The sequence below is a fragment of the Hydra vulgaris genome, chromosome 03 (genome assembly GCF_038396675.1).
Source record: "Hydra vulgaris chromosome 03, alternate assembly HydraT2T_AEP".
NCBI classification, from domain to species: domain Eukaryota; kingdom Metazoa; phylum Cnidaria; class Hydrozoa; order Anthoathecata; family Hydridae; genus Hydra; species Hydra vulgaris.
In genome coordinates, this window is record NC_088922.1 from 250001 (window position 1) to 265000 (window position 15000).

The 15000-nt window shown below is 30.6% G+C and overlaps 1 protein-coding gene across 1 annotated transcript in view; it reads right to left on the reverse strand.

Annotated features, from left to right (window-relative positions):
• The window catches only part of LOC100206293 (cilia- and flagella-associated protein 58), a 76732-nt gene that overhangs the window by 59284 nt on the left and 2448 nt on the right, over positions 1-15000 (reverse strand). The window contains exons 3-7 of the mRNA XM_065792006.1: positions 10007-10222; positions 9740-9879; positions 5710-5782; positions 5504-5587; positions 4673-4867 (exon numbers count right to left, since the gene is read on the reverse strand). Of these exons, the coding sequence (XP_065648078.1) occupies positions 4673-4867; positions 5504-5587; positions 5710-5782; positions 9740-9879; positions 10007-10222 (708 nt within the window). The remainder of the gene's footprint in view (positions 1-4672; positions 4868-5503; positions 5588-5709; positions 5783-9739; positions 9880-10006; positions 10223-15000) is intronic.

Sequence of the window (15000 nt, forward strand, 5' to 3'; positions counted from 1 at the left end):
GTTTAACCTGTATAGTGTGAATAAACATTCGAAAGATATGTACTGATTTATAATTTACTACTAGTTTTTCTAAATTTTGAGTGTTTTTTGTAAAAAATTGCAGTGGTCGCAAACTTTTGTCAACGACTGTACATGTATATGTATACATATATATATACATATACATACATAAAAAAAAATACATATACATATATATATATATATATATATACATTTTATTGTCAGGTCAGGTTATCCTGCCACTGGTAACATGTAACCCAGCACAATCTGCTTTATGTCCTGCTGCCTTGTAAGATACACCTTTTTAGGCAAAGGCTAGGAGATGCCAACTCCGACTTAAAACACCCCCTGCCTTGGGACTCTTGGTTGAGTATAGGCTAGAGATGCTGTCTCAAAAAAAACACTCATCTTGGGCAGATGTTAAATGCATCCAGCTACTGTCTTGTACAGACTTAAGGGGTAAACAGATTCTGTCTGTTGACCAGCTTCGCACCCCTTCATCTATTAGGCTGACGCAGATGTATTTTTAATACATTGTTTCCAGTTTAGGATGTTGAATGCTGGATCTTCTTGACTCAATGCATGGGTATTGCTTGTGTCTCTGTTTTTATGACTAGGCAACTCATTCTATTATCTCCTAATGAGGGTACAGTTCTAAAACTCAGTTTAGTTTTAGAACTGTACCCTTCAGTTAGTCAGGTTTCCCTAACTCTGTGGTAGCTCTCAGAAAGGCTGATTCCATCAACAGCTGAAAAATATCAAAGCATTAACAGTGCCATGTTGAGCATGGATGGTGTCCCTGTTTGAACTTTTGGTGTGCATTGCGGAGGCCACATTTGGAGCCCTTTGTCACAGCTTAGGGTTTTTTAGTAGTAATGCGGCAATTGCTTGGGCTATTAAACAGTGTTTTGAGTACTATCTATGCTTTGAGTCAAGTTCTTCAATCTAATTTTAAAATGAATAAAGTACCAAAAACTATAAAACATAAAAAACCATTATCATCACCAAGTTCTCTAAACCTATCATTCACTAACATTCGTGGTTTTCGAAGTAACTTTTCTTCTGTTGAGTCTTATCTCTTGCAAAGTTCACCAGACCTACTTGCTCTTTGTGAGACTAATTTGAGTTTAGCTGTCTCATCTTGTGATCTCAGTGTTGATGGTTATCTTCCTTTAATTCGTAAAGACTCCATTAGTCACATGCTTGGCCTGGGCATTTACATTCGTAAGAATTCACCCATTTGTCGTGAAACTAGGTTTGAATCCACTGACTATTCTTTCATGTGCTTTCGTTTAGCACCACTTCACTCTATTGCCTTTCTCTTTGTTCTATATCGCTCTTCTTCATCTCAAGACTGCATTCTTTTTGATGTTATTTCTGATCATATTGACCAAGCCCTCTCTCTTTATCCATCAGCTAATATAGTTAATGTTGGTGACTTTAATTCTGACCACTCTGAATGGCTTGGCTCTAGTGTCAGTGACTCTGCAGGCTTTAAGGCCCACAACTTTTGCCTTCCACAATCCCTAACTCAAATAGTCAACTTTCCAACTCGCTTTCCTAACAACCCGAATCATTTACCTTCTCTACTCGACTTATATCTTGTTTCTGATCCTAGTCAGTGCTTAGTTTCTCCACATTCACCCTTAGGTGCTTCTGATCACAGTTTGATCTCTCTAAAACTAATATCTCATTCTTCTTCGTCACTTGAATCCCCCTATTATCGTACCTCTTACAACTACAGTAAAGCTGACTGGGATTCTTTCTGTGATTTTCTTCGTGATGGCCCTTGGGTAGAAATCTTTTGTCTTCCTGTCGACAAATGCGCATTTTACATAACTCCATGGATTCAGGCTGGCATGGAATCTTTTATTCCCTCTCGACAATTCCAGGTCAAGCCTCACTCTCCTCCATGGTTTTCCTCACACTGTGCTGCTTAACAGAGTGTGACAAAACCATTGTAAAAAGGTTTTGTCTAACGCCAAAGCCCGCTATTCCCAGGTCATGAAATCTCATATCTCATCTTAGATATTAGGCTCTCGTGACTTCTGGAGAATCTTTAATAGTATTAATAATAAGGGAAAATCTTTAATTCCACCTATCTTGTATGGTTCAGACTTTGTCACCTCACCTAAAGACAAAGCCGAATTGTTTGCTAAAATCTTTTCATCAATATTATCTCTTGATTCCACTAGTTGCGTTCTACCTGATATTGCCAACAAGCAGGTTGATCCATTGCTTGACATTCGTATCACTCCAGCCTCTGTATCTAAAGTGATTTCCTGCCTAGACTCTTCTACAGCTTTTGGCCCGGACAACATACCTGTTAATGTCTTGCAGAAGTGTTCTCTGAAGCTGTCATCTATATTCTCAAAACTATTTAAAAAGTGCTTATCAGAGTCTTGTTTTCCAACCTTCTGGAAAGCGGCATCCGTTATTGCTATCTTCAAAAATTCTGGAGAGCGATCTGATTTGCCTAACTATCGTCCCATTAGTCTTCTTCCTATCATAAGCAAGGTTTTTGAATCTTTAATTAACAAACACTTAATCTCTCATCTTGAATCTTATGGTGTATCTGGCAATCTTCTTATGGTGTATCTGGCAATCTTCTTATGGTGTATCTGGCAATCTTCTTATGGTGTATCTGGCAATATCTTTAAGATTATTGAATCCTTTCTTTCCAATCGTAGCATAAAAGTTGTCCTCGATGGACAGCATTTTTCTTCGTATTCTATAACTTCAGGGGTTCCTCTATCCTTGGCCCTATACTCTTTCTAATTTACGATCATCCAGATATTCTCACATCTAAGGTGGCATTATTTGCTGATGATACTACCATTTATTCTTGTCGTGATAAGAAACCAACACTCTCTGATTGCTAGGAGGGGGCATTTGAGCTTGAAAAGGATCTCACTTCTGCTACAGCATGGGGCTTACAGTGGCTGGTGAACTTCAATACAGATAAAACTCAATTTTTTTAAGCCAATCGTAATCGTTTTAGCCAATAATTTAGATCTTCCTATATTTATGAACGAATTTAGATCTTCCTATTTTTATGTACTCGATGAGTCATCTACTCTTCATCTTCTAGGATTAACTTTTACTTGCAATCTTTCTTGGAAACCATATATCAAATCAGTTGCAAAATTAGCATCTGCTAAGGTTGCATCTCTTTATCGAGCTCGCCACTTTCTTACTTCGGATTCTATTCTCTATCTCTATAAATCTTAAATCTGCCCTTGTATGGAATACTGTTGCTATACCTGGGGTGGATCTTCTAACGATGCGTTTTCTTTTTTAGACAAGGTGCAAAAACACATTGTAAACATAGTTGGACCTGCTCTTGCAGCCAACTTCCAACCATTATCACATCGTTGTAATGTTGCTTCTCTTTCTCTTTTTCTACAAATATTATAATGGGCACTGCTCTAAAGAGCTAGCATCTCTTGTGCCATTTACTAAAATTCATTCTTGTGTTACTCGTCATTCAATTAAGTCTCATCCTTTTTCTGTGACTGTTCCTAAGTGCTCCAAAAACGCTTATTCGTCTAGTTTTTTTCCTCGAACATCAGCTCTTTGGAATTTGCTTCCTTTATCTTGTTTTCCTGATTTATATAATTTGCAATCCTTTAAGTCGTCCGTCAATCGTTATCTTGCTCTAAAATCTTCATCTTTTCTCTTTCACTAACTTCCAACTTTAATTAGTGGCTGCTTGTAGCCTTGTTGGAAGCGAAGATGTTTTAAAAAAAATATATATATATACATATATATATATATATATATACATATATATATATATATATATATATATATATATATATATATATATATATATATATATATATATATATATATATATATAGGTATATATATATATATATATATATACACATATATATACATATATATACATATATAGGTATATATATTTATATATATATATATATATATATATATATAGGTATATATATATATATGTATATATATATATACCTATATATGTATACATATATATTTATATATATATATATATATGCATATATGTATATATACATGTATATATATACATATATATATATATACATATATATATATATATATATACATATATATATATATATATATATATATATATATATATATATATATATATATATATATATACATATATATTGAAACTAGTTAAAATTTAACTAAATTCAAGCATGTGTAAATGTAACCGAATGCATGCTTTGCAAATTGTGATTACCAGTTTAAAAGTCGGCTACATACACATATGGAAAAAAAAGAAAATGCCCTGAACGTATTACTTTTAGGGATGGTAAACAAACTTTTATTTATTTATTTTAAAGGCTTTGGTAATTTTAAGAAGAGTTAAGAAGTGGTGTAACAACTTTATATGAGCCACTTGTGGGAAATACATGCAACTAATGTTTGAGCTTAAATTTGTCACTCAAGAAGGCAGCACAATTGGTATGCCTCCAAGGTAAACATACCTCTCAGGTACATTACTCTCCTCTATACACACGTATAATAGCATACTTAGATCATCTGATACATTGACATACATTGACTGATATTGGAAGAACACGCAAGGGAGTTGCTGCCAAATCTATGTATATGTGTTTTTTTATGTATATAAGTGAAAAATAATGTTCTTTAAACATATTACCTTTTGTTCTTTAAGCTGTTGCTCTGATCGAATCAAATCATCCTGCAACTTTTGAAGTTGGGTTTGTTTTAATTTTAGATCATTATTTTTAGACTCTGCATCAGATTTTACTTGCTGATATTCAAATTCCAACTTTTCTTTTTTTCGTGCTTCTCGCTGACCTTCATTGCTTTTAACTTGAATCTCTTCTTTAAGCTATATTAACAAAATAACTATGAAAATAATCATGATTATTTTCATAAATATCTATTTGATGAAAATAAACATTATTTTGATCAAATAGATAGACTTAATAAAACTCTATTTGGAAATACCACACTTAAGAATATAAGGCAACAGTGAACACTTAAAGAAAAACAATGTTGGTCTTTTAAAACACAAAGCATTTGCCAGATTTAACTGCATATATATATATATATATTTTAGATATTTTAAAGGACCTATTTACAAAAATAAACTAATGACCCTATCTAAATATTAAAAAAGAAATTCTTAACATAACTTAAGAAATATCTTTGGAATACTTGGATGAAAATAAAAATGATACACATCCTTTGTTAGACGATTTAACAAATACAAATTAAATGATGATAGATGAAATGACACAAATGAATGGTGGATTTTTAGTACACTGAATATTTAAATTATAGCTTATAATATAGATACTAAAATTTATTTAAAAATTCTTTTTTTCAATTTTTTAAAATTCAAATTATCTTCTTTTGCACAACCTTGTAAATTTAGAACTTTTAAAAATCTTAAGATTAGAATTCTAGCTAGGGACCTGTTATTAACAGTATAAAATATTTTATAAAATTAAAAAGCAAATACTTCTGAAATTTTAAACAAAGCTTCAGATTTCTCATTTTCAGCTTTTGCACAGGCTTCGGAAACAATAGCAAGCTCATTACGCAGCTAAATTAAAACAAAAAACATAATCAGTAAAGCTAATTTTATTAAAAAGATCAAACACTATGTCATACAAATACTGACAGATCAATAATTTACTGCTATAAAAGTTAGAAAAACAAACCTACTTTTACAACTTCCTCATATTTATTGTCCCTTTCCTTTGTAAGAATTTCTTTTGCTTTAAGAAGCTCCTGCATCCTTAAATTGAAATGGTAGAAAATTTTTCATTAGTTTTACTATCATCATAATAATATTAGCACAGCATAAGAAGTACAAAAAAAATTTATTAAATCAATTTTATATTTTTTTCTAATCATTACTGATCAAAAAGCGTACAAAAATTTGTAAAAAAAATTTTTTTCTGGTTTTTCATTTACAAATGTATAAATTTTTAATCTTCCTCCATCTTTTTTTAAATTTGCAAGTTTTCTTGATATAACATTAAACTCAGGTTTGAGGTAAGGTTTGTCTGGAAAGCTTTGGAAACTAAATAAAAGTATTTAGTATCCAAAGCTTTTCAGAATAAGAGTGTACATAAGGGTTATGATTTTTTTAACTTTTTTCACAGTTTTAATTGGCCATAGTTTAAAAACCTGAAAAATTGATAGTTGATATTAAAATTTCATAGTATTATCGAATATAGTTAAAAAAATGTCCCTCTCTCACACACAATTAAGTTATGTAATTAAAATTATTGTCTTGTTTTTATGACTATTGTTGAAGTATTTAATTTTAAATAAGATATTAAGCATAAAACACATCTAAGTAAAACTAATTTCTGTGCTTGTGTAATATGTTGCTCTGAACTGAAATATTAAACAAATACAGAAAATAGTTAGTACTTATGTGTTTTATGTCTTAATCATTATTTTGTATTTTTTGCATTTCAATGTCTTTTTAATTAATTTTATATTTAACTAGCATGAGTTACCCGGCGTTGCCCGGTCCAATATTTAAACTGGCTTACCTGATATCTGTACACAAAAATGGGCCCAAAAAATGGTCCCCTCTGATCCCGGGGTCAGGGGGGCCCATTTTTGGGCCCCCTTGACCCCGGGGATTGGGGTACGGGGTCAAAACCCAGCTAAGAACCTTCTCCTCCTCGAGGACTACCCCCATGCCAAATTTCATCGAGATCGGTCGGGCGGTTTGGATTTCTATACAGAACAAACAAACAAACACACACACACACACATTGCCCTTTATATATATAGAAGAAGAAAGACAAACAAACAAACACACACAAACACACATTGCCCTTTATACATATAGCTGGAGTTACCCGGCGTTGCCCGGGCCAATATTTAAACTGGCTTACCTGATATCTGTACACAAAAATGGGCCCAAAAATGGGCCTAAAAAATCGGCCCAAAAAATGGTCCCCCTGACCCCGGGGTCAGGGGGCCCATTTTTTGGCCCCCTTGACCCCGGGGATCGGGTTACGGGGTCAAAACCCAGCTAAGAACCTTCTCCCCCTCAAGGACTACCCCCATGCCAAATTTCATCGAGATCGGTCCGGCGGTTTGGATTTCTATAGAGAACAAACAAACAAACAAACACACACACACACATTGCCCTTTATATATATAGAAGATACAGTAAATTTTTAAAGAAAAGTACTTTTATAAAAATCATACTAAAACATAGAATATTTCTAACATATATTATTCATGCATTTTAGATTTTTCTAATATGTTGAATAAATATAGCAAAACTGTTGTTGACAAATAGTCAAGAGTATGAACAAAAAATTTAGTTTCATTTGAAAAGCGTATAACATCAAGAATTGGTCTTTTATTGAAAAACCATTAGATTCATTTAATAGAATGCTAAAAAAGACTTTTATTATTGGACATTACAACTACCTGACATCAATTGAAAAAAGCAGAAAAGAAAGAGTAAAGTTAGTTGATGTAGAAATATGTAAACTATGGAACAAACTCAACTTTCCAAGTATTTCTAAAAAATCTATTGGAAGAAAAATTGAAGGTTATAGAAAAACATGACAAGTATCTTAAAAAGCCTGGCAAAAAGGTAGTATGCTCTGTTTTTGGAGATCTTTTTGATATTACCAATATTGAGGGCTCTTTATAACTTACAATTATTAAGTTCAGGAGAAGTTGGTCACAGTACTAACACAAAAGTGTCATTGCATCCTTCAAAAATCAGAGTTTGTAATGCAAAAGATACAACTTCGACAAGTAAAGTAAATAATTTTCCAGTTTGAAGTTTAACTACATCAGAAGAAAGTGGTTCAGATTTGGATTCTTAAAACAATTACAAACCAGTGGAAATTAAAAAATCAAGAGAGTATACAATAGAACCAAGTTAGCATCTAATCTTGTGATAACTGAATAATTAAGTACAAATTAATCAGCTAGAACCTGTAAAAAGTTATATGAAAAAGGTATTGAAATAGAAACTCCAAGTCAGACAGAAATATGGAGATCAACTCTAAGGCAAGGGGAAAGAAAGAAGAAAATTATTACTAAAATAGTACAATAAGAACATTTCTGCCAACATTTTGATGGAAAGAAAATAAACAAGACTGAGTACCAAGTTGTGATACTTCAAAATGAGAATAATAAAATCAATTTAGAAATTGTTAAATGTGAAAGTAGAAAATTCCATCATATTTTTAAAGCTTTAAAAAAATTGCTAAATGATTTTGGAGCACGGAAATGTATTACAATGATTATATGTGACAATACAGCAGTAAACACAGGAAAATTAAATGGTATAGTTGTAAAAATACAAAATGAAATGGAAACCAGAGGCTTTAATAAACCACAATGTTTAGGATGTCAGCATCATATACTGGATCTCATTTTAAAACATACTTCGGGTCATTTTGTAAATTATAAATCAATAACTCCTGGTTTTGATTATAAATTTTTAAAATGATTTAACCAAAAATTATGAAAATTTTCAAAAAAATTATACATATGAAGCTGAGCCTAATTATTACATAAACCTAGGATAGCGAGATGATTTCAAATTCCTTTATGAGTTATGTGAAGCTTTTTGTTACTTCAAGAATCAAAAAAGATTACCAAAAATTAAGTGGTATAAGCTTCCTCCGCTGCACAGTGCAATATGGAACTCTTAAGCAATATATGTTCTCATTGCCTATTTTCTTTATCCAAAATGGAGGTGTGAACTTGAAAGTGCAGCAACCTTTATAAAAAAACTTTGGTTCAGCAAGCAATTATTTGATGATAAATGGTATGACCATATGCTAGATGCATTGAGTGAACTTGAGTGTACAGCTGCTTTAAAGTGCTTCATGAAACAATGGAGAAAAGTAGATAGTGTACTTCATATTCCAAAGACAAACATCATTGCTGAACATGGTGTTTAATTGATGGAAGATCTCCTTAAAAACTTAAAAAACTAATTGGAAAGAATGACCTGTGAATCATTTAACTAACTTGCAGAAAATAATTACTTTTATTAATCCACTTAGGCGACATGTAGTTTTTAAATACTAAATATTATTTACAGTTTGTTTTATTTATTTTTGTAGCTGTTTATAAATGAATGGGAAATAAGCTTTTACATTTCCTCATGTATATCATGAAAAATCATATTACTATCTTGGGGGGGGGGGGGGATATTTTTGCAACTAGACAACCAACAAACCAGTTTTTATTAATTACTCAAAATTTCTCAGGTAAAAGAAATATGGCCACAACAGAATCAAAAAATGTCATAACCCTAGTGTACATTGACTTAGGGTTTGGGTTAGGGCAGGCAATCTTTATGTTAACCTTACTCCTAACTTTTTTCAATGAATGTTTTATCCATGCATGCTTTACTTATATAAATCAGTCAATGCATGCACACTACCTACACATTTTAACTATTTAAGCCAGTTGATGCATGTGTTTATTTGTTCCATTGCAAAAAAAACAAATAATCACAGCTCATGTTGTAAAATATAATTCACAAGACAAAATGATAAGGTTCAAGTGGTAAAATGTCATTCTAAGTGGTAAAACATCAAGATAGATTTTACTACAGTAAAATCTAGTTAAAAATAGCAAGTGATAAAATTACAATTTAACAGGGAAAAAAATTAAGATTGATTATTATTATTATTTTTATACTAATTACTGATACCACAAACAAGTATTTAAAAAAAATTTGTCTTACTCATTCCCATTAACTCCATTCCCATGTTCAACTAAGTTTGTTAAATTACTTATTTCTTCCTTAAGTGCCATTATAGTTTCGCGAGCCCTTGTTTCTTTATCATGTGCTCCATCCACCATTTTCCATGCTTTTTCTATTTCCTTATTGTGGTAGAATATAATATCATGATATTATAACTCAGCATCAGTCTTTTTAAAACTTGTAAATACTATAACCAATAACTAACATTTTACTAAATATTTTTAAATGTTAAAAAAATATGCTTACTTTTTTTAATGATGAAATTGTAGATTGATCTTCTTCAGAAAGCTTTAAAGCAACAGAAACTTTGGCAGCATTTGAAACTATTTCTGCATTCAACTCTCTGCATTTTACCATAAGTCGCTTTTCACTCTCATAAGATTTTTTCAATGCATAATGTAATTTTTCATATTCTACTCGAAATCTTTCCAAGCTTTTGTCGCCAGCTAGCTCTCGAATGACCTTAAAAAAATCAATATTATTTTTTTAAAAGTTTTCTATTCAAAATTAAACTTTAGATAAAATTTTTTTCGACTATTTTATTTGATATAATTGGGTCATTTTATAATTAATAATTATGTTACCAAAATGCAGTATTAGTACCAAATACTTAATGATGGTGTAGTGGTGGGACTTGATTTTAAGTAAAGTAGCTGTTGATCAAAGCCTACTGTACTTTTAGTCCTACAGTAATTAACTTGTTCCTCTGATAAATACATGTTTGATAAAACTTGTGTTTCCGAGTTGTAGTGCAAATAGGAAATTTTAATATTACTTTTCAAATTATTCTAAAAGTTTCTACCATAAAAATATTTTTATTTTCATATAAATTTCAAAAGATATAATTTTAATTATTCTCTTCAAAAAAAAATGAAAAAAAGTGTTATGATAAATTTTAAAAGGTGTTAAGTTTAAATCTATTTTATGTGGTACATCTAAATACTTATAGAATAGTACAAAAATGTCAATATTGTTGCTAATTATCATAATAAAAACATAATAAGTATCGCCCAAAGCTGTTACTAAGAAACTCACTATAACATATGGTCAAGGATCTACCCAAATGGATCTACCCAAAAGGATCTACCCAAATGGATATACCCAAAAGGATCTACCTTTTGGGTATCTTACCCAAAAGTCTTTTGGGATCTTACCCAAAAAGCTCTACCCTGGAAGGATCTACCAAAAAGGCTCCATCCTTGGCCCTGTGTTATTTCCACCATATATTAATTACTGGAACTAAACAAGAGTCTAGTTCATCGAGGATAATTTAAATACTGTGAGTAGAAAGAAACAATTTATCAATTTTGAAAAAAATTCCTGGATAGACCAAATGTAGTATGTATATTGAAAAAAAAACAGCATATCAGACTTCATAAAAAGCCTATGATATGTCAATAGAAACAACCTTTACTTTAAAAATTTTTTAGAGAATTTAATTTCCAACAAGCAACTGTTGGAATCTAATAAAAATTAAACAAGATAGTTTAAAAATATTTTCTTAATTATATAACATCATACAATATAATATGTAATTGTATTATATATATATACATATATATATATATATATATATATATATATATATATATATATATATATATATATATAACGGGTGATGTGGAAGTTATCGGACAAATCCTAATTTCATTATATGAGCATAATAATTAGTTTTTGTGGTTTTATGCATAGGCATAAACGTTCTATAAAATATAAACTTTATTATTTGAAACACAATTATTTAAAATGAGGTTAAATGCAGCTGAACAAGAATCTTTTCGAAAGCGACTAAAAATGTTTTTTGTAAAAAAACCTAATATAAAAAAAAAAAAAATCCTAAATCATTTTGAAAAGGAAGGATTTGCTCAAAGTACAACATATGATAACCTAAAAAGACTTGAAACTGTTCAATCGTTTTCTGATAGAAAGCACCCTGGTTGTCCGACATCCTGGACTAGAGGAAAGAAAGCCGAATTAACGAGACTTGTCAACAATCGAAAAGGGGTCAATCAGAGAAAAATAGCTATTAAATTCGGTGTAAATCAATCAACAACTGGTCGTCAGTTAAAAAAAATGAATATTAAATATAGAAAATGTGAAAAGACTCCAAAATACACTATAGAACAACAAATAAAGGCTAAGAAAAGAAGCAGGAAACTAATTAACCAACTCTATAACACAAAATTGCTTCAAGTCATCGATGACGAAAAATACTTTTGTTTTGTAGGGGACAACATGCCTGGAAATTCTGGATACTACACAAACAACAAAAACACATGCCCAGAAAGTGTTCGTTTCATAGGAAAAGAGAAATTTCCAAAAAAATTATTAATGTGGATAGCCGTATCTGACCGTGGTATGTCCGAGCCAATGTTTTGCACTTCCAAGGCTGTAGCGATCAATTCATCAATCTATATTAATGAATGTTTAGAAAAACGACTTCTTCCATTTATTCACAAGTATCATGGAGATTTTAACTATTTATTTTGGCCAGATTTAGCAAGTTCTCATTATTCTAAAGGTTCTCTAAATTGGATGGACCAATATGTTTATTACATTGATAACGAATCCAATCCCCCAAATGTGCCTCAAGCACAACCAATTGAAAATTTTTGGAGACATTTGGCACAGAAGGTTTACGAGGGAGATTGGCGAGCTTCAACAGAGCAAGTTTTGATTGATTACATTAAACTAAAACTACAAGAAATTGATTTAAACATTTTACAGTCGCATATGAAAGGCGTCAGAGCAAAATTGAGATCAATTGCAGATGGTGGTGTTTTTTCATTTAAAAAATAATATACTTTTATTAAAAGATAAAGGCTTTATTTAAAAAAAATATGATAGTAGTTTGTTTTTTTATTTATAAATAAGTTATTGACGTTTTTATTTTGTCCGATAATATATATATATATATATATACATATATATATATATATATATATATATATATATATATATATATATATATATATATATATATATATATATATATATATATATATATATATATATATATATATATATATATATATATATATATATATATATATATATATATATATATATATATATATACATAAAGTAGTAGAAAATCACTTGACAAAAATTTTTTTCATTTAACACTGTGTTTCATCAATAAAGAGAAAATTTTTTCTGATGAGTCTTTATTGATGAAACACAGTGTTGAATGAAAAAAAAATTTTTTAAGTGATTTTCTACTACTTTATAATTGCTCTGTTCTTTTAAGAACATTGAGCACTCTATTTAGTAGAACACATTTTTAAATTGTTTAAAACTTTTTTTTTTTTTTGTTAATTCACCTCCACCAAACTTGGATCACACTCGGAACCTCTTGCTTATTCAGAGAGCGCTCTACCACGACACCACTACCGCTAATATATATATATATATATATATATATATATATATATATATATATATATATGTACAGATATATATATATGTACAGATATATATATATATATATATATATATATATATATATATATATATATATATATATATGTATATATATATATATATGTACAGATATATATATATATATATATATATATATATATATATATATATATATATATATATATATATATATATATATGTATATATATATTTTAGGGTGTTCCCATCCACAATCAAAAATTTTTTCATAAGGTATTTATTTTCCACCAATCCATTATTTAAAGATGTGCTATATAAAGACTCAGGACTCAAAATATTTTCTAATTAAATTAATATTTAGAACTTGCTCAACACGTTTTAGAGTTCAAAATACACGGTTTTACCATTTTTTTATCAATTGTCTGACCAAATACGTATTTTATAACTTACTTATTTATGTAAATGCATGTTTTTAGTTATTGTGTCATGTGAACTACACAAGCAGACATCTTGGTTGTAAACTTTGCTAAAACTTGTGATTTTAGTCAACTTTTTTCCTTTTTCATCATATTTTGAACTTGGTGAACACATTGCAAGAACACTAAAGTCAGGTAAGTTTTCTTTTCAACACAAGTTATTTATGATACAATGCATTCAACAACTATGTTTTTGTATTGGCAAATTGTCTGATTATACTTGCGCATAATACTGTTTGTTGCAACATCAGGGCTGGGCGCCAGGTTGTATGGTCACCATGTACTCTGGACAAGAGTCTACTCTGGTTTAGTTTTCATCTTTTTTGGCAACTGTTGAAAGCTTATTTGTCTTGATAAAACCAGTGGAATCTTTTAATTTGCGCATTGTCCTTACTAACTCATTTAATACTACTGTTCAATGCATTTTTTAATAAAAAATATTTGCGCATTGTCCTTACTAACTCACTCAATACTACTATTCAATGCATCTTTTAATAAAAAATATTTATATTATTTTCAGACCATTACACTGAGACTGAATCAGGAACAGAACTCTGATGCAATGACCGCATACAGCACACATTCAGTAAGTTCTATTTGGTTAGCTGGTGCAACAAATCAAACTTTTCAAAGTTCTAAACTTCCATTATGTGGCAATGTCTTGCAGGTTTTGTTCTACTATTGCACTGATGAGAACATGAGTTTGAAGGAAAGTGTTGGCAAATCTGTTTCACTTTTGTTGCCAATATGGGAGATGGCCCAAATTCCAACAAAAGCCCAAAATCACGTTGTTGAACACGTTCACAAACTGCACTCTGAATGGCAGTGTCTCAAGAAGTATATCAATCGGAGTTCGGCAGTAAATCTGTCTAATCAGGAGAAATACTATGGAAGACTAAATGATCTTTTTGATATTGCCCATCAGGATGCCATGTCAAACATAATGATTGAAGAGGACCGATTGTTTCTACTTGCTCAGCGTCAGAATGGTCGCAGAGGTAGAATGGATGGTGTAGACAAAGCACTAACACTGAAGGAAGAACGAGCAATAAAACAGTAAATAGCAGCTGAAAAATATTCATCGAAAGTAAATTCAATAGGAGCAACAACATCAGTCATGAGAATTTGTCAGCCTTCAGATGCTGAACTTGAAGCTGGTCCATCCATTCAAAAAGCTCCCAAGACACAGACAGCGAGAGACACTGTAGATATTGTGACTCCACAATATCCACAGTGTCTCTATTAAGGCTGCCCATATATTTTCTGCAATGGAATCTACAGGACTGCTAAAGCAAAATGTGGAAGAAGTCATTATTAGTGCCAGCGCTATAAGACGAGCCTGCATGAAGCATCGCAAGCTTT